At 46.3% G+C, this 24,496-nt stretch overlaps 1 protein-coding gene and 1 long non-coding RNA gene across 3 annotated transcripts in view; one reads left to right on the forward strand and one right to left on the reverse strand.

The window, feature by feature from the left end:
- Nucleotides 1–1,319: 1,319 nt before the first annotated feature.
- Nucleotides 1,320–9,717, reverse strand: LOC140429178 (uncharacterized). Its single transcript, XR_011949005.1, has 2 exons — nucleotides 9,058–9,717; nucleotides 1,320–5,977 (listed from the first exon to the last, which is right to left on the reverse strand). It is a non-coding gene; the product is annotated as an uncharacterized lncRNA (long non-coding RNA).
- A 125-nt stretch (nucleotides 9,718–9,842) lies between these two features.
- Nucleotides 9,843–24,496, forward strand: part of trappc11 (trafficking protein particle complex subunit 11) — a 110,496-nt gene continuing 95,842 nt past the window's right edge. Inside the window, exons 1-3 of one of the 2 annotated variants that reach the window (XM_072515848.1) lie at nucleotides 9,843–9,973; nucleotides 13,757–13,983; nucleotides 16,790–16,959. In XM_072515848.1, coding sequence (XP_072371949.1) covers nucleotides 13,780–13,983; nucleotides 16,790–16,959 — 374 coding nt within the window. In that variant the 5' untranslated portion in view covers nucleotides 9,843–9,973; nucleotides 13,757–13,779. Of the gene's footprint in view, nucleotides 9,974–10,044; nucleotides 10,198–13,756; nucleotides 13,984–16,789; nucleotides 16,960–24,496 lie in introns of those variants that run through there. The other variant, XM_072515847.1, reaches the window with a different exon arrangement.

Raw genomic sequence — 24,496 nt, forward strand, 5'->3', positions numbered from 1 at the left:
GTTCGACCAATCAAAGTGTCTTCAGTTACGTGTAGGCGTGCGCAGGGGAGCTGATGCGTCAGTAGGACCACCCTTTGCCTGAAAGGGGAGCTGCAGACGCGCGCCGTGACGCCATCACGCACCAAGGAACTGCGCGTTGACACCCCAGCGCCCATATCATGCGTGGTGACGTCATTTCCCCGCCCACCTCAGCAGCGCCGGAAGTTTGAAAGCTCCAGGTTTTGAGTTTCTGCTCTCTTCCCAGTTACAGGCTTCATATTTGAAAATGTTTCAGAGGTCATTATTTTTGTTACGGGTTGTTGTTATGAATGTATCGGCAGAACGTTTATTTTTATGTTATCAATGAGAGCTCCCCCCCCCAAATAGATACTTTACTCACAAAATTTGTAAAAGTACATTACAAAACATTTCGACTTGGAAATTACATAAAGTGCAATAACATTTATCTTGTCTCCAGGCACCATGTTTCACTCTGAAATAAAAACTTAAATTTCTGGGAGAACTCAGCAGGCCTGGCAGCAACTGTGGAGAGAAAAACAAGTTAACGTTTTGAGTCCATGTGACTTCTCCAAGAACCATGTCTCACCCTTCAGGTGCTTCAATGCATTTTCATTACACTTGATGTCCACGATGCATATTGCCTGTCGGGCACACAGCCGAAGAATTTCCATGGCTCTGGGTCTCCTTTGTTGTGGCTCTGAATCTATTTCCATCCACCTCTGCTTCACCCAATTGCCTCTTCTGCAATTGTATAATAATAATCTTTATTATTGTCACAAGTAGGCTTACATTAACACTGCAATCATAGATTATCATAGAATTTACAGAGCAGAAGGAGGCCATTCAGCCCATTGAGTCTGCACCGGCGCTTGGAAAGAGCACCCTACCCAAGGTCAACACCGCCACCCTATCCCCATAACCCAGTAACCCCACCCAACACTAAGGGCAATTTTGGACACTAAGGGCAATTTATCATGGCCAATCCACCTAACCCGCACATCTTTGGACTGTGGGAGGAAACCGGAGCACCCGGAGGAAACCCACGCACACACGGGGAGGATGTACAGACTCCGCACAGACAGTGACCCAAGCCGGAATTGAACCTGGGACCCTGGAGCTGTGAAGCAATTGTGCTATCCACAAGGCTACCATGCTGCCCAGGATGAAGTTACTGTGAAAAGCCCCTAGTCACGACATTCTGGCGCCTGTTCGGGTACACAGAGGGAGAATTCAGAATGTCCAAATTACCTAACAGCACATCTTTCTGGACTTGTGGGAGGAAACCGGAGAAGCCAGACAGACGCAGACACAGGGAGAACTTTTGATTTGATTTATTGTCACATGTATTAGTATACAGTGAAAAGTATTGTTTCTTGCATGCTGTACAAACAATGCATACCGTACATAGGGAAAGAGACTGCAGACTCCACACAATGACCCAAGCCGGGAATCGAACCTGGGACCCTGGAGCTGTGAAGCAACAGTGCTAATCACTGTGCTACCGTGCCGTCCTGTATCTGTTCCTCTGCCTCATAATAGGTGTATTTTAGCTGTGTTCTGTATTTACTTTCACCAAATATGCCCAGATGAGGTTTGCTGCTATCTAATCGCAGATTATGTACTGTTGGATTCCAGGCTTCACCTGCTGCAATGTACAGGGAAACGATCAGGTGGTGGGACTAGCTGGGATGCTCGTACAGAGAGCTAGCACAGGCAGCACACCAATTCCCTGTTTCTGTGCTGTAACCATTCTGTTATTTACAAACCGGAGCTCCATATCTGATTGCAATTCATTTTTCAGGTACCTCGCAGTGGGCTGCACCATTTGCAAGCAGGTTGAAGTCACATGGAGGCCTACATCATTTTATGCAAATTTCACCAATAAGGCTGTGAACAAGATACAAAGAAAAATCATGGTAATCTGCATGCAGCGAATGTCAAGCAGCAGGAAGCAGTACGATCACTGCAACCTCTGATAGCAAGGGCTACTCTCCAGAAATCGTTGATTATATAATGGCCAAGCCAGCTGTTATTTCTGTCTGCAGCACCTGTTGTCCTCTGGACACGTTGGTGTTACGCAGAACCATTTGTATGTCCTTGGAGATACCCGTCCCTGACAGCACTTCGTGATCTTGCCAGCCACGTGTTTAACCAGACATGGCTGCTGGGTTGTGATTACCAAAGCTCAGCCACAGGCTCTCGGCCGCCATGAGATGGAGTGTAGTATTGCTGGAAGTCAAATATCAGCTAATTTCTGTCATAATGAAGAGTAAAACAGAAATTTCCCTGCAAGACTTAAACTGTCTCCGTCAATGAATAGATGGCTGGTGAGAAGCAGAGTTGGAACTTCTTGCTGAAGCTGCTGGGTGAAGTGAAGTGATGCAGACTCTGGGTGAAACAGGTTCCACTATCCCTACAGTCTTTGGCGGTTTTGTGCACAGCATTGTGGGGTCATGAGGACATGATGCCGCTATCGATTGTGATAGCACAGAAGAATGCCATTTTGCATGTCACGTCTGTGCCAACTCTCTGGAAGAGCAACTCGGCTAGTTCCACTTCCTTGCCTTTTCCCCATGGCTGTGCAATTTCTTTCTGAGATAATTATGAAATTCCTTTGAAAGCCACAATTAAATATGCCTCCACCACACTCTGAGCCAGTGCATTCCCGATCCTAAACAACCCGATGTTTCCTGGCACTCAACCAACCTTGTATCCAAGGTTAGGGTTAGGGTTGTATCCATCCTGCCATTTTAATTCTTATTCCATCACCTTTACCTTTGCTGATACACCTGCTTTGTGGCACTTTATCTAACACCTTTTGGAAGTCCATCAACCACATTTGCCTCATCAACTCTGATTCCTCATTCAAATACTTAGCCAATTTGCTCTTCACTAATCTGTGCTGCCTTTTCTGCCTTGGGTGATTGTGTGGAGTTTGCACATTCTTCCCGTGTCTGCATAGGTTTCCTCTGGGTTCCTCCCACAGTCCAAAAATGTGCAGATTAGGTGGATTGGCTATGCCAAATTGCTCCTTAGTGTCCAAAGATGGGCAGGTTAGGTGGGGTTAGAGTAAGAGGGCAGGGGAGTGGGTTTGGGTAGGGTGTTCTTTAGGATGGTTGGTGTAGACTTGATGGACCACTCGGCCTCCTTCTGCACCATAAGGATTTTATGGATTCTATGAATGAATTAATCCACATTTGTCAAAATGACTGTTAATCTTGTCCCGGCCAATCAATCCTAAACATTCCCACCACCAAGCCTGCACACCATTCAAGAGCAGTGGTTCGGGGGATCCTGGTTCGTTTCAAGCCTTGGGTCAGTGTCTGTGTGGAGCTTGCACGTTCTCCCCATGACTCCGTGGGTATCTTCCAGGTGCTCCGCTTTCCTCACGCAGCCCAAAGATGTGAACGTTAGTTTGAGTGGCTACGATCATTGCACGAGGCTACAGGGATGGATGCGGGGGGCTAGATAAGGTGCTGTTTCAGAGGGTCGTTGCAGACTCGAATGGCCAAATGGCCTCCTTCTGCACTACTGTAGGGATTCTCATCCTGGAGGTAAGATGAAATTAGTTCCATGGTACAAGAACTAGCTAAACTGATGCCTCTACCCAGGCAGTCCAGCTTGTGCGTCATGAGGGAGAGGTGGACTGTGCTGAACTTATTTATGTTTATCGACTGAAATTGATTATTTTTCAAATATATTTTAAGTAGCATTTTTAATTGATTTGATTTGAATGAAAATCTTTTATTGGCGCCCTACCTCCTTTCCTGCATATAACATAAATATCTACACTTCTTTTTGAGTCGAGTATGCTTGCACATGAAAGGCATAAATGTTGAGTAATTTGTGTGTTTCCTCAGTTATTGTTCAGCATTTGTAAAATCACCTTTTCATATGTAGTTTAAATCTGCATTAATGATAGTTGCCAATTTTTGACAAATCCAAAACCAAATGGGTTGAATGTGTTTCTTGAAGTTTGGCAAAGATGGAAGGAATGCTACTTCATGTTGCAGTTTCTACAGCTTTACCACATTCAGTTCTAACAGAGACAAAGGACTCAAGATGTTAACTCTGTTTCTCTCCTAATAGAAACTGCTGGACTTGCGGAGTTCTTCCAGCATCCTCTGTTCTTGTTTCAGATTCCAGCATCCGCAGTATTTAGGTTATTTCCATGGAAGGAATGTTTGTTAGCTGTGTACAATAGACTTGTTCTCTGAAGGGGGGTTCAGCGATGATACCTCATAAAACTGAATAGTTAGCATGTGACTAGAGTAGTTTTACATAAGTTACTTTATTCAGGATTGAGATGAATTATAGGACTGAGTAATCATTATTAACCATTAAACATGTATTTTTAGGACATAGCAGTAATAAGTAATTAAATGGGATTTAGGATAGCTAACGTGTCTGGAAGGATGTCACTTCTGATATCTTGTCTTTGTGAAACAATGCAGGAAGCTGGTTTTGCTGTCCTGCTTTTCAGACAATGAATGCACAGCTGTCAGGATGAGGATCAATCATGCACTGCTTGCAATTCCATTGGGTGAAGTTTAAACATTGCTTGCAATTCTATTGGATAAGTTTAAACGTAGCAGCTTCAGGGATTGGATCGCATCCAACTGGGGTGGGCTATTAATTTTTGAAAATTGTATAAGTACTATGTTCTGGCCTTTGTTTGGCAGAACAGATCTTGGCACATATCCAGGTCTGTTCTCCCTGTACATGTAACAAGCTTGATTCAATAGCCATCTTGTCCAGGTTGTTGATGTGTTTTTTCCTCGCTGTACTGAGTTGAGCCACGGGGAATAACCCCACGTGGAAGCTGACTCAATACTCAGGTCTTGAAACCGCTCCTACATTCTCAACAAGAATTAACAATGAAGCAAGACTTCCCGAATACATGGTGGGCCATGAAAGGAAGAGGTATTGTTTAATCAGAATACTTGTTCCTCTTTGCCTTTAATGTTTTGATTTTATCAGTTTTGTTCATTCATTTTATACTTACGAAGAGGAGGGATATCTGCGCTGAGCAAAACATTTTTCACCTGTTTTCACCACTTGTGACTGTTGAGTACTCATTGATTCAATGCAGGGTCCAGAGGGGGTTCACAAGATTGATTCCCAGAATGAAGGACTTGTCATCTGAGGAGTGGTTGAGGACTCATTGGAGTTTAGAAGGATGAGGGAGGGGATCTCATTGAAACTTACAGAATACTGAGAGGCCTAGGCAGAGTGAACTTGGAGAGGATGTTTCCACTAGTAGGTGAAACTAGAGCCCGAGTGACAATCCTTTAAAACAGATATGAGGAATTTCTTCAGCCAGAGGGTGGGAATCTGTGGAACTCATTGCTGCAGAAGCCTGTGGAGTCCAAGTCACCGAGTGTCTTTAAGACAGATAGATACGTTCTTGATTAATAAGGGTATCAAAGGTTAATGGGAGAAGACAGGAGAATGGGGATGAGAAACATATCAGCCATGATTAAATGGCAGAGCAGACATCATGGGCCAAGTGGCCTAATTCTGCTCCTATGTCTTGTGAATCACAGATCACTTTGACACTGTGGAATTATGATCAGTAGAAAACTGATCAAGACTATCCAAGTTCTGTTGTTTTAGGATTTGCAGGCCTCACTTAATTAACAAAAACACTTCCCTTTAGTCTTGAGAGTAAATAATTAGGATTCTTTGAAGCAGACAAGATATTAGTTGGTATTGTTAATGTAAATGACAACCTACACCACATGGTCTGCAGTGGTTCACCAGACTCACCCCCATCTCTAGGGCATAGTATCTGAGATCACCATTGCAGACGTCAGAGCAGCCTTCTCGAAGGTCAACCCACGGAAAGCCACTGGCCCGGATGGGGTACCCGGACGGGCACTCAGGTCTTGCACGGATCAGCTGACGGGGGTATTCGCAGACATCTTCAACCTCTTTTTACAAATTCTGATCTGCTTCAAGAAGACGACCATCATCCCTGTACCAAAAAAAAGCCAAGCAGTGTGCCTTAATGACTGTCATCCAGTGGCTCTGACATCTATCATCATGAAGTGCTTCAAAAGGTTAGTCATGGCACGAATCAACTCCAGCTTCCCGGATTGCCTTGATCCACTACAGTTCGCCTACCGCTACAACAGGTCCACAGCAGATGCCATCTCCATGGCCCTGCACTCTACCCTGGAACACCTAGATAACAAAGACACCCATGTCAGACTCCTATTTATCGACTACAGCTCAACCTTCAACACCATCATTCCTACGAAACTCATCTCCAAACTCCGTGGCCTTGGCCTCGGCTCCTCCCTCTGCGACTGGATCCTGAACTTTCTAACCCACAGGCCACAATCAGTAAGGATAGGCAACAACACCTCCTCCACAATCATCCTCAACACCAATGCCCCACAAGGCTGTGTCCTCAGCCCCCTACTATACTCCTTATACACCTATGACTGTGCGGCCAAATTGCCATCCAACTCGATTTTCAAACTTGCTGATGACACCATCGTAGTGGGTCAGATCTCAAACAATGACGAGACAGAGTACTGGAATGAGATGGAGAATCTGGTGGACTGGTGCGACGACAATAATCTCTCCCTCAATGTCAACAAAATGAAGGAGATTGTCATCGACTTCAGGAAGCATTTGGAGAACATGCCCCTGTCTACATCAATGGGAATGAAGTAGAAAGGGTTGAGAGCTTCAAGTTTTTAGGTGTCCAGATCACCACAACCTGTCCTGGTCCCCCCATGCCGACATTATAGTTAAGAAAACCCACCAACGACTCTACTTTCTCAGAAGACTAAGGAAATTTGACATGTTTACTACGACTCTCACCAACTTCTACAGATACACCACAGAAACACAGAAAGCATTCTTTCTGGTTGTATCACAGCTTGGTATGGATCCTGCTCTGCCCAAGACCGCAGGAAACTACAAAAGGTCGTGATTGTAGCTCAATCCATCACGCAAACCAGCCTCCCATCCATTGACTCTGTCTACAATTCCCGCTGCCTCGGAAAGGCAGCCAGCATAATTAAGGACCCCACGCACCCCAGACATACTCTCTTCCACCTTCTTCCATCAGGAAAATGATACCAAAGTTTGAGGTCACGTACCAACCGACCCAAGAACAGTTTCTTCCCTACTGCCAGATGTTTGAATGGACCTACCTTCAATTAAGTTGATCTTTGATCTACACCTTGCTATAACTGTAACATTTACATAGATGGTTTGGAGTTGGGGACCAAGGGCAATGTGTCCAAGTTTGCAGACGACACTAAGATAAGTGGTAAAGCAAAAAGTGCAGAGGATACTGGAAGTCTGCAGAGGGATTTGGACAGGCTAAGTGAATGGGCTAGGGTCTGGCAGATGGAATACAATGTTGACAAATGTGAGGTTATCCATTTTGGTAAGAATAACGGCAAAAGGGATTATTATTTAAATGATAAAAAATTAAAACATGCTGCTGTGCAGAGATCTGGGTGTGCTAGTGCATGAGTCGCAGAAAGTTGGTTTTCAGGTGCAACAGGTGATTAAGAAGGCAAATGGAATTTTGTCCTTCATTGCTAGAGGGATGGTGTTTAAGACTAGGGAGGTTATGCTGCAATTGTATAAGGTGTTAGTGAGGCCACACCTGGAGTATTGTGTTCAGTTTTGGTCTCCTTACTTGAGAAAGGACGTACTGGCACTGGAGGGTGTGCAGAGGAGATTCACTAGGTTAATCCCAGAGCTGAAGGGGTTGGATTACGAGAGGTTGAGTAGACTGGGACTGTACTCGTTGGAATTTAGAAGGATGAGGGGGGATCTTATAGAAACATATAAGATTATGAAGGGAATAGATAGGATAGATGCGGGCAGGTTGTTTCCACTGGCGGGTGAAAGCAGAACTAGGGGGCATAGCCTCAAAATAAGGGGAAGTAGATTTAGGACTGAGTTTAGGAGGAACTTCTTCACCCAAAGGGTTGTGAATCTATGGAATTCCTTGCCCAGTGAAGCAGTAGAGGCTCCTTCATTAAATGTTTTTAAGATAAAGATAGATAGATTTTTGAAGAATCAAGGAATTAAGGGTTATGGTGTTCGGGCCGGAAAGTGGAGCTGAGTCCACAAAGGATCAGCCATGATCTCATTGAATGGCGGAGCAGGCTCGAGGGGCCAGATGGCCTACTCCTGCTCCTAGTTCTTATGTTCTTATTATATTCTGCAGTCTCTCCTTCCTTCCCTATGCACGGTATGCATTGTTTGTACAGCATGCAAGAAACAATACTTTTCACTGTATACTAATACATGTGACAATAATAAATCAAATCAAATAGTGGTAATGTCATAGATCATAGAATTTACAGTGCAGAAGGAGGTCATTCGGCCCATCGGGTCTGCACCGGCTCTTGGAAAGAGCACCCTACCCAAGCCCACACCCCCACCCTATCCCCATAACCCAGTAACCCCACCCAACACTAAGCACAATTTAGCATGGCCAATCCACCTAACCTGCACATCTTTGGACTGTGGGAGGAAACCGGAGCACCCGGAGGAAACCCACGCAGACATGGGGAGAACGTGCAAACTCCACACAGACAGTGACCCAAGCCGGGAATCGAACCTGAGACCCTGGAGCTGTGAAGCAATTGTGCTAACCACTGTGCTACCATGCTGCCCCTGGGTTAGTAATGTCACTGGGTTAGTAATCCAGAGGGCCAGGCTAATACCCTGGGTACATGGATTCAAATCCCACCATAACAGCAGGTGGAATTAAAATCAATTGACAAATCTGAAATGTATAAAACCATCTTCAATTGTTGCGAAAATGCATCAGGTTCACCAATGTCCTTGAGGAAATGAAATCTGCCATCCTTACAAGGTCTGGCCTACATGTGACTCCAGACCCACTGCAGGGTGGTTGACTCAACTGCCCTCTGAATCGCCCAGCAAGCCACTCAGTTCAAGGCAGAGTATCTATGCCCCATGAAAGAACTTTAAAAAGTTGAATAGTCTCACACAAACTGCAAATGATGATGGGAAAGGTTCTCGGACTTGTATTCAAATTTTTCATCCCTTTACCTTTTATATAAGGGCAGTACGAAGTCTTACAACACCAGGTTAAAGTCCAACAGGTTTGTTTCGATGTCACTAGCTTTCGGAGCGCTGCTCCTTCCTCAGGTGAATGAAGAGGTCTGTTCCAGAAACACATATATAGACAAATTCAAAGATGCCAAACAATGCTTGGAATGCAAGCATTAGCAGGTGATTAAATCTTTACAGATCCAGAGATGGGGTAACCCCAGGTTAAAGAGGTGTGAATTGTCTCAAGCCAGGACAGTTGGTAGGATTTCGCAGGCCAGGTGGTGGGGAATGACTGTAATGTGACATGAATCCCAGGTCCCGGTTGAGGCCGCACTCATGTGTGCGGAACTTGGCTATAAGTTTCTGTATATTTAAGGGTTTTATATAAGGGTACAAGGTAAACTCTGACAATTCATAAGGGCCCTTCACTCATGAAAAGTCTCTTCGCTTCTCAACACATCTTGATCACGCCAACCACAATTTCTTGCTACTACACATTCTGTTTGAGACAGAAGAAAATGCTGAGCCACGAAAAAGGCCTTCTTGCACAACGGCGCCATCCACAGATTCATCAGTCTTTCCTGACACTGCGCCGCCTATGACCTCCCACTGCCAGATGGCGACGATGAGAAAGTATGGTCAACGGCTGACTTCATGATTTGCGACGTCACAAGATTTTGAGCCTCCTGATCCGCGGCGCGCGCGCGCGCGCACAGAGCGCCAGAGATCGGCCCTCTGGCTGCTGAGTGGACCAATGGGCCGAAGGAAGGTCGCTGAGGACTACTCAGTGATTGGATTGTTCTGCCGTCAATCAAAGAGGAACCCGCGTGCGTATTGCGTCACGACGCAGTGTTTTGGAGGGGCCGCAGTTCCAGCTCGGGGGAAGTGAGACGCGGTGACTCGGTCCGTCCAGGTAAAGTGTCCGGGCTGCAGGGTGGGGTGTGGGCTGGGCCTCACAGGGACTGTTCCGGTCGGGCGGGGGAGTTAGACTGCTGTCTACACAGGTCGTGACACTTGCCCCTCGCCTGAGGTGTGGTGATCCTCAGATTAAATCACCAGCAGTCAGCTCACCCCTTCAAAGGGGAAAGCTGTGGTCATCTGGGACTATGGCGACTTTACTTAACAGTAGGAACCCTGGTAATGCCTCTGATCAGCAGCTTCCTCCAAAGCCCGTCCTAACTCAACTCTGTCTCCTTATTCCCAGTAAACTAAGACCTGTCCAACTTCCCTTCTTGATCCCCATGGTGGCCACCATCGCCCATGCTGTTGTTATCCCCTCTTCCCCTGCCAATTAGAAACCCTTGACTCTCTATTACTCCCATGTCCAACTCCCTATCCTCTCAAATCCTTGGAACATCTTGCCTCCAACTCCATGTTTGAATTCCTTCACCCTGCTACCAAGCTGCAGTGGCCCTCATTGCAGTCACACATCCTCTTTGTTCTTAACTTGTCTACAATTTTCAACACAGATGATTGACCGCACCATTATCTACTAGTGCCTCTCCACTAGTGTCAAGATAGATGGGGGCTTCCCTCACCTTGTTCCTTTCATATCTATCAAATTGTAGCCAGAGAATTGCCTGAAATGGCTTCTCTTCCTGTTTCCATACTCACATTAGATGTCCACTAAGAATCTACCCTTGGTCGCCTCTTATTTTTTGATGTTTTTGGAGACATCATCAGATTCTACATGTATGCTGATTGCACCAGCCCTACCTCAGCACCATCTCTATTCTCCCTTGTCTGATTTGTTGCATTGTTGCTCGGATATCAAGTACTGGATGACATTTTCTCCAGCTAAATGTTGGAAAGACTAAAGTCATTGTCTTTTTTCCCTGCCACAAGCTCTATTACCTAGCCACCAACTCCAGAACCAGCTTATTTCCAACCTTGGTGTCATAAGCTGGTTAGGGCTAAACAGTGGGCTAAACAGCTGGCTTGTAATGCAGAACGCCAGCAGCGTGGGTTCAATTCCCGTACCAGCCTCCCCGAACAGGCGTCCGGAATGTGGTGACTAGGGGCTTTTCACAGTAACTTCATTGAAGCCTACTTGTGACAATAAGCGATTATTATTATAAGAATGTTAGACATAGAAGCAGGAATAGGTCATTTAGCCCTTTGAGCCTGGCCCACCATTCAGTACGATTATGGCTGATCTATTTTAACTCCTGCTTCCAGCTCTCAATTCAGCTCTGCCCCTCTACTTTAAGACACTGCTTAAAATCGGTTAGCTGTCCTAATATCTCCATAAAGCAAAATACTGTGGATGCTAGTAATCTGAAATAAAAACAGGAAATGCTGGAAAAACTCAGCAGGTCTAGCAGCATCTGCTGAGAGCGAAACAGAATTAATATTTCAAGTCTACATAACTCATTAGAAGCAATTCAGAGAATTTTCACTTGCCCGTTCCTGTTTTGAAGGGCTTCTATCATGAAGAAAGGGTGAACAGGTTGGACCTTAACTTACTGGAGTTCAGAAGAATGAGAGTTTATCTTATTGAAAAATATAAGATCCTGAGGGGACTTAATAGGTTAGATACCAAGAGGAGGAGGGGAGATTAGAACAAGTGGACACAGTTTCAGAAGAAGCAGACTTTTTTAAGGTGGCGATGAGGATAATTCTTTTCTCAGAGGACTGTTAGTCTGTGGAATTCTCTTTCCCCCAAAAAACAGTGGAAGCTGGGACATTGTATTCAAATGGATGGATAAATTTTTGATAGAGAAGGGAGTCCAGGGTTATGGGACAGGCAAGAAACTGGAGTTGAAACCACAATCAGATCAACCATGATATTGTTGAATGGCCTGAAGAGCTGAATAGCTTCATCCTGCTCCCAAGTCCTATGTTTAAGCTCAGATATTTATTCAAGGCTATGCTTTCAGTTCCCTCCCAGTCTCTCGCCCTCAGTTTCAATTGGTTGCTTTTATTGGAAGGCATTTGTTGTTGAATCTTTCACAGAACTGCCTCCAGGAAGCATTGGGTTTGACAGCAGGTTGAATTGGGGTCATCTTCCAGTCCCCCATAAACTCCATTCTCACTTAAAAGAATTTTTTTTTTAAAGTTCTCCTATGCCATCAAGGATGATATCCAACCAATAACTCAATGTCGATGTGGTGATTAGACTCCTCTGAAGGGTTATCACAATTCTACCAATACCTACAGCATTGGCTTCCAGTCTTGCAGCCAGAACACCACCTCTGGTTTTCTGAGGACTCCGGCAAACAAAAAAAAAAACATATGCCAAAATGTAGGAGTAGCATCAAAAATGAAAACAAGGCGGGGGTTGGGGGGGAGAGAGAGAGAGAGAGAGAAACACCAAAGGCAGAGGACTCTTGGCAGCCAGAGAGAAATGTCTACACACACATGGAGTTAAAGAAAGGAGGAATCCCATTACTTATATCCCCATGTATTGCCACAAGAAATTAACATATAAAAAAGGAAGAGTTCCAAGACTGTTGTTGACATGCTAGTCAGCAAATAGCAGCATTATTGTTGCATTCACACCTGACGTCTGAATGCATGATCTTCCAGCATGCATCACTAGACCGCAATCAGGAGTGACCCTCTTGCACCAAAACTCAAGTCTTGTTCCCCTATCATCCCTGTGCTCACAAACCTACATAGGCTCAAGCAATGTCTTAATTTTAAAACTCTCATCCTTGTTTTCATTTCTCCATGGTCTTATCCTTCCCTATCTCTGTAATCTCCACAGCCCTCAGATATCTGCACTCCTCTAATTCTGGCCAATTATGCTACCTCTCATCATTTGTGGCCATTCCTTCGCTAGCTCAGGAATTCCCTCCCTACACATCTCCCTTCTCTACCTCGCTTTCCTCCTTAAAACCTTGACCAAGCTTTTGTTTATCTGACCTAATATCTCCTTTTGCGGCTCGGTGTCATACTTTGTTTTGTAATGCTCCTGTGAAATGACACACCTTCGGGTATCCCGTTATGTTAAAGGTGCTATATAAATATGAGTTGCTGTTGTTGATGAGATGTGTTGCCGTATGGATTGCATAGTGCAACAAATGAACCATATATAGCAACGGGGAATTTTGCGGGGGGGGGGGGGGGGGGGGGGGGGCGGGTGGAGTTGATAATGATATCCTTTAAGTTACCCTGATTAAGAGTAACTGTCAGGTTCAGTGGCACGAGCAGCTAATTTGCTCACAATTAGGTTGCAGTTCAAGGAAGATTCCTTCTCACTTCCTGAAAGTGTGCGGATGAACCTTGAACTCCCAGTTAAAAGTGCCTCTTCCCTGGTATATTATTCAGGCTTTGATTCAGTTACATGCTGACATCTCAATGCTTAACTAAGTAAGCTTCGAGCAGCATCCAAACCTGCTCATCAAAGCCTGGTTGGATTTTAAGTAAGGCACCTTAATCGTTTGATCATCGCAGCTGTTGAATTCAGGAATGGCTTGAATAGAACCAGATACATTATTTGTGTGTTTCATTTGCATGCTTTCTTCACCAACTGGGTCATGGGGCATGAATATCAGAAAATGTATATTTCCCTGGATATAAAGTGCATTAACTGCGTGTTTAGCTGCCCTAATCCAGAAATGACCAAATCTGAAAATGTAGATTTTTAAGACCCTCACAATGCAGAAAAAGCATTATGGCTGATTAGAACTGATCAGTAATTCTGCCTAGCCTCCACTCTGCTAACATTGTGTTGCTTTGTCTTTTATTTCAGCTTATGCGTCATTAATCTGTACAATGAGCTCAATGCAATGGGATTTTCCGTTGGAGCTTTGTTGCCGGCCTATGGCCTTTGTAGCCCTCACGGGCCTTGATGTGACTTATAATGCCATACATCGAGCTATTTGGGATGCCTTTTGTGCTAACAGACGGGCTGATCGAGTCCCTATTTCATTTAAAGTACTTCCTGGAGATCATGAATACCCTAAATGCAGACAAAAGGTAAGCAACGTTAGTAGTCGGAGTATCCTTAATTTGTACGTTGCATGATGGGAAGTTTGAGTATTATGAAGTGAGGTTAAATCTGTATACCATAAATGCAATAATTTGCTGAAAAAGTGCATAATAAAAGACAAGTGAGTTGTATGAAAATGTTTATTTTTCAGACATTAAAATAAGGGAACAGTGCATTTAAGTTTAACTTACTTTTGTTTGTTTTACTGTAAAGCCTAAACTGTTGGAACCCTTGATAGTTCACTGGGTTAATCCAGAACCAGAGTTTATCGGGAGGGAGGGGGAGGGGAGGGGAGGAGGAGGGGAGGGGAGGGGAGGGGAGGGGAGGAGAGGAGGGGAGGGGAGGGGAGGGGAGGGGGAGGGGAGGGGAGGAGGAGGGGAGGGGAGGGGAGGGGAGGAGGGGAGGAAGGGTGGGAGGGGAGGGAGAGGGGGGGTGGAAGGGTGGGAGGGGAGGGAAGGGGAGGAGGGGAGGAAGGGTGGGAGGGGAGGGAGAGGGGGGGTGGAAGGGTGGGAGGGGAGGGAGAGGGGGGAGGGTGGGAGGGGAGGGAGGGGGGAGGGTGGGAGGGGAGGGAGGGGGGGGTGGGAGGGGAGGGAGGGGGGAGGGTGGGAGGGGAGGGAGGGGGGGGTGGGAGGGGAGGGAGAGGGGGGGGTGGGAGGGGAGGGGTAGGGGGAGGAGAGGAGGAGAGGAGGAGGGGAGGAGGGGAGGAAGGGTGGGAGGGGAGGGAGAGGGGGGGTGGAAGGGTGAGAGGGGGGAGGGTGGGAGGGAGGGGAGGGGGGGTGGGAGGGGAGGGGGGGTGGGAGGGGAGGGGGGGGTGGGAGGGGAGGGGGGGTGGGAGGGGAGGGAGAGGGGGGGTGGGAGGGGAGGGAGAGGGGGGGTGGGAGGGGAGGGAGAGGGGGGGTGGGAGGTGGGAGGGGAGGGGGGGGAGGACTCCATGCTCCCAAGCTTGAAAGTGGAGAATTCCTACACCTGATTATAGTGTCCATGTCCAAAGTGGGCCTGTATAACATGCCGCTAAGGTAGTGCCAAGCTTTGACTGTGATGGGTGTTCATCGTTTGACAGACGTTGGTGAGATTGGCCAAAAAAGACCACTTGGACTTTTGGTGTACTAATACAGGTTGAGCATCCCTTATCCAAAATGTGCACTTTTTTCGAGTGCCGATGTGACATCATGAGTGCCCGGGCAATGGGCAGTTTGCAATGCATGCTGCACATGCGCAGTTCGCAATGCGTGGCAGATGCATAATTATATTTCGAAATCCTATATACACTCGGATATGGGACGCTCGACCTGTATTGTAGAAACATGCTGCCGCCATGACGTTGCCAAGGCGCAATGGCTAGAAAGGGGCAATCATGTTGGTGAAGTTGAAGTGAGGGAAAAGAAGGATGGTGATAACAGGCCATTTCTGTAATACCTTCAAACTACCTACATGTATGCAAGTTGACAGCATTTCCATTGTTATATAGGGAATAAAAGCAACTAGAGACCTCAAAGAAGGTAGTCGAATGCGTCATAAAAATAACAAAGTTTAGCAATAACGGTTATAACTGAAAACAGAAGCAGTAGTAAAAGATGTCTCGCTTGCATACTGAAAAAGCCCACCAAAAGCTCACACAAGATCAAAACCCTCAACAGACACCAGTAAAACAATTACATAGGAACACTCTGTACTCCAAATGATACTTTGTAACAGTTTTGTTTTCCAGTCTTCCTATACTGGGAGAAGAAAATGACTCTGACTCTCTGAATGATATCTAATTAAATGATAGAATAGGCTTCAGGGGTGAATGGGCCTTCTCCAGTTTCAATATATTTTAAAAATGCATTTTACAGATCCTCAAGAAATCCTGAATTTCTCAAAAGCGCTTCAGTGAGTTATTTTAGAATTAAATTACCATTGGGTGGGTAAATGTGACTCTTCCTCTCGTTACAAAGTTTTCCAACAACAGTGAAGATATCTGAAGTATGCCAGAACCAATGAATGAGTTCCAGAGGCAAGCATGGATGATGTTCCAGAGGTAGAAATATGAAGTTTTCGAGATGGCACGAATATGTGGTTAGAAGCTCGTTTTGAGGTCAAATTGGACACCAAGGTTGTGAATGGTGAACGGTACCTAGGGGAAAATAGCTTGGAATGAGGACGAAAGCAATGGTTTCCACCTTCTCAATATTTAATTGGAGGAAGTTTCTGTTGATGCATTTACTGAATGTTGAATAGTGAGGGGTTGACAGAGGTGGCGGTGTGATGGAGCTGGATGTCATCAGCTTGCGAGTGAAAGCTAAGGCTGTATTTTCGGATGATGTCACAGCGAGGCAGCATGTAGATGAGAAATGAAATGAGGCCAGGGATAGATCCTTGGCAGGACATCAAAGGCAACGGTGGGAGAGCAGGAAGAGAAACCATTGCAAGTGATACTCTCGCTATATGAGACCTAGCTGGAAGAGAGTGGAGAGGCATTGGAGCAAGGTGATTTCGTCCAACGTGTCAAAGGCTGCAGACCGATTAAAGTTAGACATGGAGAGGTTGTTTATCGTTATCACAATCACAGTGGATGTTCTGCACTGTTACGGTGCACTTTATCTCTTAACCTGAATACCATGTTGCACTGCACTTGTATAAATTAGTTATTTCCTAAATCGCACCTCGATATATACAAATTCATGGAACCTAAATTACGTGTAATTTCTGAATATGTATCTTTGCAGCCTACAAAATGAAACAAAAAGTAACATTCTTGCCACGGTTTAGTTCTCTCGCTATTTACTGATTTTTTTTTCCCCCCCTTTCCAGAGGACTTCTTATGAGTGGTACATTCCAAAAGGAATCCTTAAAACTGGCTGGCTGAACAAACATCTCAACCTTGTTCCTGCACTGGTGGTGGTCTTCTATGAACTGGACTGGGATGAGGGTCAATGGAAGGAGAAACAATCTGAGTGTGCCACCAGAGTAGAAATTGTCAGGTTTGTAATTGAATATTCTTTTGAGAATCTGTTTTTAAAAATCAATAAAGGAATGTGCCAACATTAATAACTTCTCCGCGTGTTTAACATTTCTTGGGATGATTTGAGATAATCTGTAACCTATGAACTGTAATTTCTTGGTCAGACAATGCTGCACATACTTCTTAGTATCTAAGTGTTACCAAATTGCCATAATCCAAATGTTCCAAAGAGTTATAGAAATTTAGCTCAATCGGCTTTTATCAACCAACACGGTTGAATAATATTATTCAACTGAATATGTAATTCATGCAAAGATAATTTTTCCATGATATCCTGCAGTGTTATATGTTAACATACTTAATGTAATGTTAATACAGGGTATTCCGAGAACTTACAGTGCAGAAGGAGGCCATTCGACCCATCGAGTCTGCATTGACCCCACTTAAGCCCTCACTTTCACCCTATCCCCGTAACCCAATAACCCCTCCTAACCTTTTTTTGGATACTAAGGGCAATTTTAGCATGGGTAATCCACCTAACCTGCACGTCTTTAGACTCTGGGAGAAAACCGGAGCATCCGGAGGAAACCACGCAGACATGGGGAGAACGTGTAGACTCCGCACAGACAGTGACCCAGCGAGGAATCGAATCTGGGACTCTGGCGCTGTGAAGCCACAGTGCTAGCCACTGTGCTACCGCGTTGCCCATTCATTCGCATGCTCTTTATTGTAACAGGTTGTAAAATTTAAAACTTCCTTGAAAATATTACAATCTAAACAAAATAAAGTCAAAAATTGGAATCAGATTTTATGCCAGAAACCTTTTTATAAAATAAGTTAGTTGTGTAGCTTTCTCATGGAGGGTAATACTTTTGACATCTTCCCTTTGTGAAGGCAGTTAACATGACTTTAAATTTCACCCCCTGCCAAATTAAGTATCAAATTTCATGATTGCAAATTGACGACTGATCGTTAATGATTACATTGTGCATTGAAGCTTTAGTTACATATAATTTGGGGGGGAAAGTAGATTAGCTCTACAAACAAAGTACTGGAAATAATTGCTGTATAATAATTGGCTATGTGTTTACACGTTTTTTGTTTTTTTAAAAATAATATTTTACTAAGGTATTTGAAAATTTTTATAACAATCACAATAATAAAATAAACATTTCTCCCCCAGCCCAATCTTCACACACTTCAACCATACAAACCGCCCCCCCCCCCCCCCTTGGAATACTGAAACCGCCCCCCCCCCCCCCCTTGGAATACTGCATCTGCTGACATTTTTTATTTTCCCCGAGAAAGTCGGCGAACAGCTGCCACCTCCGGGAGAACCCTAACATTGACCCTCTTAAGGCAAACTTTATTTTCTCAAGACCGAGAAACCCAGCCATGTCACTAACCCAGGTCTCTACACCCGGGGGCTTCGAGTTCCTCCACATTAATAAGATCCATCTCCGGGCTACTAGGGAGGCAAAGGCCAAGGCGTCGGCCTCTTTCGCCCCCTGAACTCCCGACACTCCAAAGATCGCTACCTCTGGACTCTGCACCACCCGTGTTTTTAGCACCGTGGACATTGCCTGCCAAAACCCTCTAAGCTTCGGGCATGCCCAAAACATGTGGACATGATTTGCTGGGCTTCCTGCGCACCTCGCACACATCCTCTACCCTGAAAAACTTACTTATCCTAGCCACTGTCATGTGTGCCTGGTGGACCACCTTAAATTGTATCAGGCTAAGCCTGGCGCACGATGAGGAGGTATTAACCTTGTTTAGGGCATCCGTCCATAGACCCGCCTCTAACTCTCCTCCTAGCTCGTCCTCTACTTGCCCTTGAGCTCCTCCACCGGAGTTTCCTCCGCCTCCGAAAGCTCCTGGTAAATATCCAATACCTTCCCCTCTCCCACCCAGGTACTGGAAACTACTCTATCATGTATCCCCTGTGGCAGTAGCAGTGAAAAGGCCGGCACCTGTTTCCTCAGGAAGTCGCGCACCTACAAATACCTAAAACCATTCCCTGCTGGCAATTTAAATTTATCCTCCAAGGCTTTCAAGCTGGGAAAGCTCCCGACTATAAATAGATCCGCCATCCTTCTAATTCCTGCCCTCTGCCCACTCGGAAACCGCCATCTAGTCTACCCGGTACAAACCTGTGGTTGTTATAAATTGGGGTCCAAATCGATGCTCCCTCCACTCTCTTATATCTCCTCCACTGCCCCCAGACCCTCAGAGCCGCCACTACCACCGGACCTGTGGAGTATCGGGCCGGCGAGAATGGCAGAGGTGCCGTTACCAATGCTCCCAGACTGGTGTCTTTACATGACGCCGCCTCCATCTGCTCCCATGCCGACCCCTCCCCCACAACCCACTTCCTAATTATGGCTATATTAATCGCCCAGTAGTAATTGCAGAAGTTCGGCAGCGCCAACCCACCTTCCCCCGACTGCGCTCCAGCAACACTTTCTTCACTCGCGGGGTTTTACTCGGCCACACAAAGCCCCAAATAATCTTATTCACCCGCTTGAAAAAGGCCTTAGGGATGAAGATGTGGAGGCACTGAAAGACAAACAGAAATTTGGGGGCGGACCGTCATTTTCACGGTCTGTACCCTCCCCGCCAGTGACAGCGGGAGCATGTCCCATCTCTTAAAGTCCCCTTCCATTTGTTCTACCAACCGGGATAGGTTTAACTTGTATATACCTCCCATTTCCAGGCCACCTGGATTCCCAGATATCAAAAGCTCTTCCCTACCATTCTAAACGGTAGCTCTCCCAGTCTCTTCTCCTGCCTTCTTGCCTGGATCGCAAACATCTAGCTTTTTCCCATGTTCAATTTATACCTGAAAAATTGCCAAATTCCCCCAAGATTCGCATTACTTTCCCCATCCCCTCCAACGGATCCGAAATGTTACAAGAGCAGGTCATCTGCGTAGAGCGAGACCCGGTGCTCCCCCCCCCCCCCCCCCCCCCCCCCCCCCCGAACCAGCCCATTCCAGTTCCTAGAGGCTCTTAATGCCATGGCCAATGGCTCTATGGCCAGAGCAAACAGTAACGGGGAGAGGGGCACCCTTGCCTCGTCCCTCGGTGTAGATCAAAATATCCCGACCTCAGCCAGTTCATACACTCGCTACTGGTGCCTGATAGAGCAACCGCACCCAGACAATAAAGCCCTCACCAAACCTTCCCAGCGCCTCCCACAGGTAATTCAACTCCACCCGATCAAAAGCCATTCTCCGCATCCATTGCGACCACCACCTCCGCCTCCTCTCCTTCTGAGGGCATCATAATAATATTTAGAAGCCTTCGAACATTGGCCTTGAGTTGCCTGCCCTTAACAAATCCCGTCTGGTCTTCCCTATCACCCCCGGGACACCGTCCTCTATCCTTGTGGCCAGTATCTTAGCCAGCAGTTTGGCATCCACATTCAGTAGAGAAATCGGCCTGTATGACTCGTATTGCTCCGGATCTTCTCCTGTTTCAAGATCAATGAAATCGAGGCCTGCGACATTGTTGGGGGGAGGACTCCCTTATCTCTCGCTTTGTTAAATGACCTCACCAGCAGTGGGCTCAATATTTCTGAAAACCTTATGGAATTCCACCGGGTAGCCGTCAGGCCCTGGGCCTTGCCCGACTGCATGCCCTCCAGCCCCTTGATTATTTCCTCAATCTCAATTGGGGCTCCCAGCCCCTCCACCAGGTCCTCCTCCACCCTTGGGAACCTCAACTGATCCAGAAATTGCCTCATCCCCTCCACCCCAGCCGGGGATGCGATTCATATAATTTACTATGAAAGTCCTTAAACACCTCGTTCACCCCCGCTGGGTCCAGGACAGTATTACCGTCTCTGCTCTTTACTTTAAAAAATCCTCTGCCAATAATGCTGCCAGTGGAACCAAGGAAAGGGAATTCATTGAATGTTTACAGGAGGGCTTTTTGGAACAGCTTGTGATGGAGCCCACGAGGGAACAGGCCATTCTGGACTTAGTCTTATGTAATGAGCCAGACTTGATTAAAGATCAGTGACCATAATATGGTAGAATTCAATCTCCAATTTGAAAGAAAGAAGGTAGAATCAGATGTAAAGGTGTTACAGTTAAATAAAGGTAACTACAGGGGCATGAGGGAGGAACTGACGAAAATCGACTTGGAGCAGAGCCTAGTGGGAAAGACAGAAGAACAGCGATGGCAGGAGTTTCTGGGAGTAATTGAGGACACAGTACAGAGGTTCATCCCAAAGAAAAGAAAGGTTATCAGAGGGGTGATTAGGCAGCCATGGCTGACAAAGGAAGTTAGGGAATGCATCAAAGCAAAAGAGAAAGCCTATAATGTGGCAAAGCGTAGTGGGAAGTCAGAAGATTGGGAAGACTACAAAAACAGAGGATAACAAAGAGAGAGATAAGGAAAGAAAGGATCAAATTTGAAGGTAGGCTAGCCAGTAACATTAAGAATGATAGTAAAAGTTTCTTTAAAATACATTAAAAACAAACGGGAGGCAAAAGTTGACATTGGGCCGCTCCAAAATGACGCTGGTAATCTAGTGGTGGGAGACAAGGAAATAGCTGAGGAACTGAATCAGTACTTTGCGTCAGTCTTCACAGTAGAAGACATGAGTAATATCCCAACAATTCTGGAGAGTCAGGGGACAGAGTTGAATATGGTAGCCATCACAAAGGAGAAAGTGCTAGAGAAACTAAGAGGTCTAAAAATTGATAAATCCCCGGGCCCAGATGGGCTACATCCTAGAGTTCTAAAGGAGATAGCTGAAGAAATAGTGGAGGCGTTAGTTATGATCTTTCAAAAGTCACTGGAGTCAGGGAAAGTCCCAGAGGATTGGAAAATCGCTGATGTAACCCCCCTGTTCAAGGAGGGAACAAGGAAAATGATGGAAAATTACAGGCCAATTAGCCTAACCTCGGTTGTTGGCAACATTCTAGAATCCATTGTTAAGGATGAGATTTCTAAATTCTTGGAAGTGCTGGGTCGGATTAGGACAAGTCAGCATGGATTTAGTAAGGGGAGGTCATGCCTGACAACCTGTTAGAGTTCTTTGAAGAGATAACAAATAGGTTAGACCAAGGAGAGCCAATGGATGTTATCTATCTTGACTTCCAAAAGGCCTTTGATAAGGTGCCTCATGGGAGACTGCTGAGTAAAATAAGGGCCCATGGTATTCGAGGCAAGTTACTAACATGGATTGGCGATTGGCTGTCAGGCAGGAAGGCAGAGAGTTGGGAATAAAAGGTTCTTTTTCGGAATGGCAACCGGTGACGAGTGGTGTCCCGCAGGGTTCAGTGTTGGGGCCGCAGCTGTTCTCTTTATATATTAACGATCTAGATGACGGGACTGGGGGCATTCTGGCTAAGTTTGCCGATGATTACAAAGATAGGTGGAGGGGCAGGTAGTATGGAGGAGGTGGGGAGGCTGCAGAAAGATTTAGACAGTTTAGGAGAGTGGTCCAAGAAATGGCTGATGAAATTCAACGTGGGCAAGTGCGAGGTCTTGCATTTGGAAAAAAGAATAGAGGCATGGACTATTTTCTAAACGGTGACAAAATTCATAATGCTGAAGTGCAAAGGGACTTGGGAGTCCAAGTCCAGGATTCTCTGAAGGTAACTTGCAGGTTGAGTCCGTAATTAAGAAAGCAAATGCAATGTTGTCATTCATCTCAAGAGGCTTGGAATATAAAAGCAGGGATTGTACTTCTGAAGCTTTATAAAGCATTAGTTAGGCCCCATTTAGAATACTGTGAGCAATTTTGGGCCCCACACCTCAGGAAGGACATACTGGCACTGGGGCGGGTCCAGCGGAGATTCACACGGATGATCCCAGGAATGGTAGGCCTAACATACGATGAACGTCTGAGGATCCTGCGATTATATTCATTGGAGTTTAGGAGGTTGAGGGGAGATCTAATAGAAACTCACAAGATAATGAATGGCTTAGATAGGGTGGATGTAGGGAAGTTGTTTCCATTAGCAGGGGAGACTAGGACCCGGGGGCACAGCCTTAGAATAAAAGGGAGTCACTTTAGAACAGAGATGAGGAGAAATTTCTTCAGCCAGAGAGTGGTGGGTCTATGGAATTCATTGCCACAGAGGGCAGTGGAGGCCGGGACGTTGAGTGTCTTTCAGACCGAAGTTGATAAATTCTTGATTTCTCGAGGAATTAAGGGCTATGGAGAGAGAGCGGGTAAATGGAGTTGAAATCAGCCATGATTGAATGGTGGAGTGGACTCGATGGGCCGAATGGCGTTACTTCACTCCTATGTCTTATGGTCTTTACCAATCTCCCTGCCCGTCTCTCTTTTCCTGAGCTGGTGTGCCAACATTCTGCTTGCCTTTTCCCTGTACTCCTAGATCCCCCCCCCACTTGCCTTCCTCAACTGTTCCACTGCTTTCCCTGTGGTCAGCAGCCCAAACTCCGTATGTAACCTCCGCTGCTCCCTCAGTAGCCTCGCGTCGGGGCCTCCGAGTATCTCCTGTCCACCTGGAGTATCTCCTCCACTAACATATCCCTCTCAGCCTGTTCCACCTTTTCTCTGTGGGCCCGTATCGAGATTAATTCTCCTCTGACTACGGTCTTCAAAGCTTCCCAGACCGTCGCTGCAGAGACCTCCCCCATATCATTTGTTTCCAGGTAGTTCTGGATGGACTTGTTAACCCGTCCACAGACCACCTCGTCCGCTAGCAACCCCACATCCAGTCTCCACAGCGGGCGTTGCCCTCTCTCCACACTAACCCGTAGATCCAACCTTTGCGGGGCATGATCCGACACTGCAATTGCCGAGTACTCAGTATCCACCACCTTCGATATTAGCGCACTGCTCGGAACAAAAAAGTCGATGAAAGAGTATACCTTGTGAAAAAAAGGAAAACTCCTTCGTCCTCAGACGTGCAAACCTCCATGGGTCTACTCCCCCCATCTGTTCCATAAAACCCTTCAATTCCTTTGCTGCAGCCGGCCTCCTCCCTGTCCTGGATTTTGACCGGTCCAATCCCGGATCAATGACTGTGTTGAAGTCCCCTCCCATGATCAGGCTATGTGACCTCTAAGTCTGGGATCTTACCTAACACGCGCCTCATAAATTCCACGTCGTCCCAATTTGGAGCATATATGTTCACAAGTAGCACTCGCACCCCATCCAGGTTCCCACTCACCATTATGTACCTACACCCTTGTGTGACACTATTCTCCCTGCCTCTCGTTGGCTGATCAAGATCGCTACCCCCCCCCCCCCCCCCCCCCCCCCGGTCTTTGAGTCCAGTCCTGAGTGGAACACTTGGCTAACCCACCCCTTCCTCAATCCCGTCTGGTCTGTAACCTTTAGGTGTGTCTCTTGTAGCATTGCCATGTTCCGCCTTCAGTTCCCTCAAATGCGCAAACATGCGAGCCCTCTTGACCGGCCCATTCTGTCCTCTCACGTTCCATGTGATCAGCCTGCTTCCAACCCCCCCCCCCCCCTGCCGACTAGCCATCACCGTTTTTCGAGCTCGCACCCTCCGCTTCCTCGAGTCCCCACTCGGGCTGTCACCGCTCCCGACCTCCCATTTGTCC

Source organism: Scyliorhinus torazame, chromosome 9 (assembly GCF_047496885.1).
Source record: "Scyliorhinus torazame isolate Kashiwa2021f chromosome 9, sScyTor2.1, whole genome shotgun sequence".
NCBI lineage: Eukaryota > Metazoa > Chordata > Chondrichthyes > Carcharhiniformes > Scyliorhinidae > Scyliorhinus > Scyliorhinus torazame.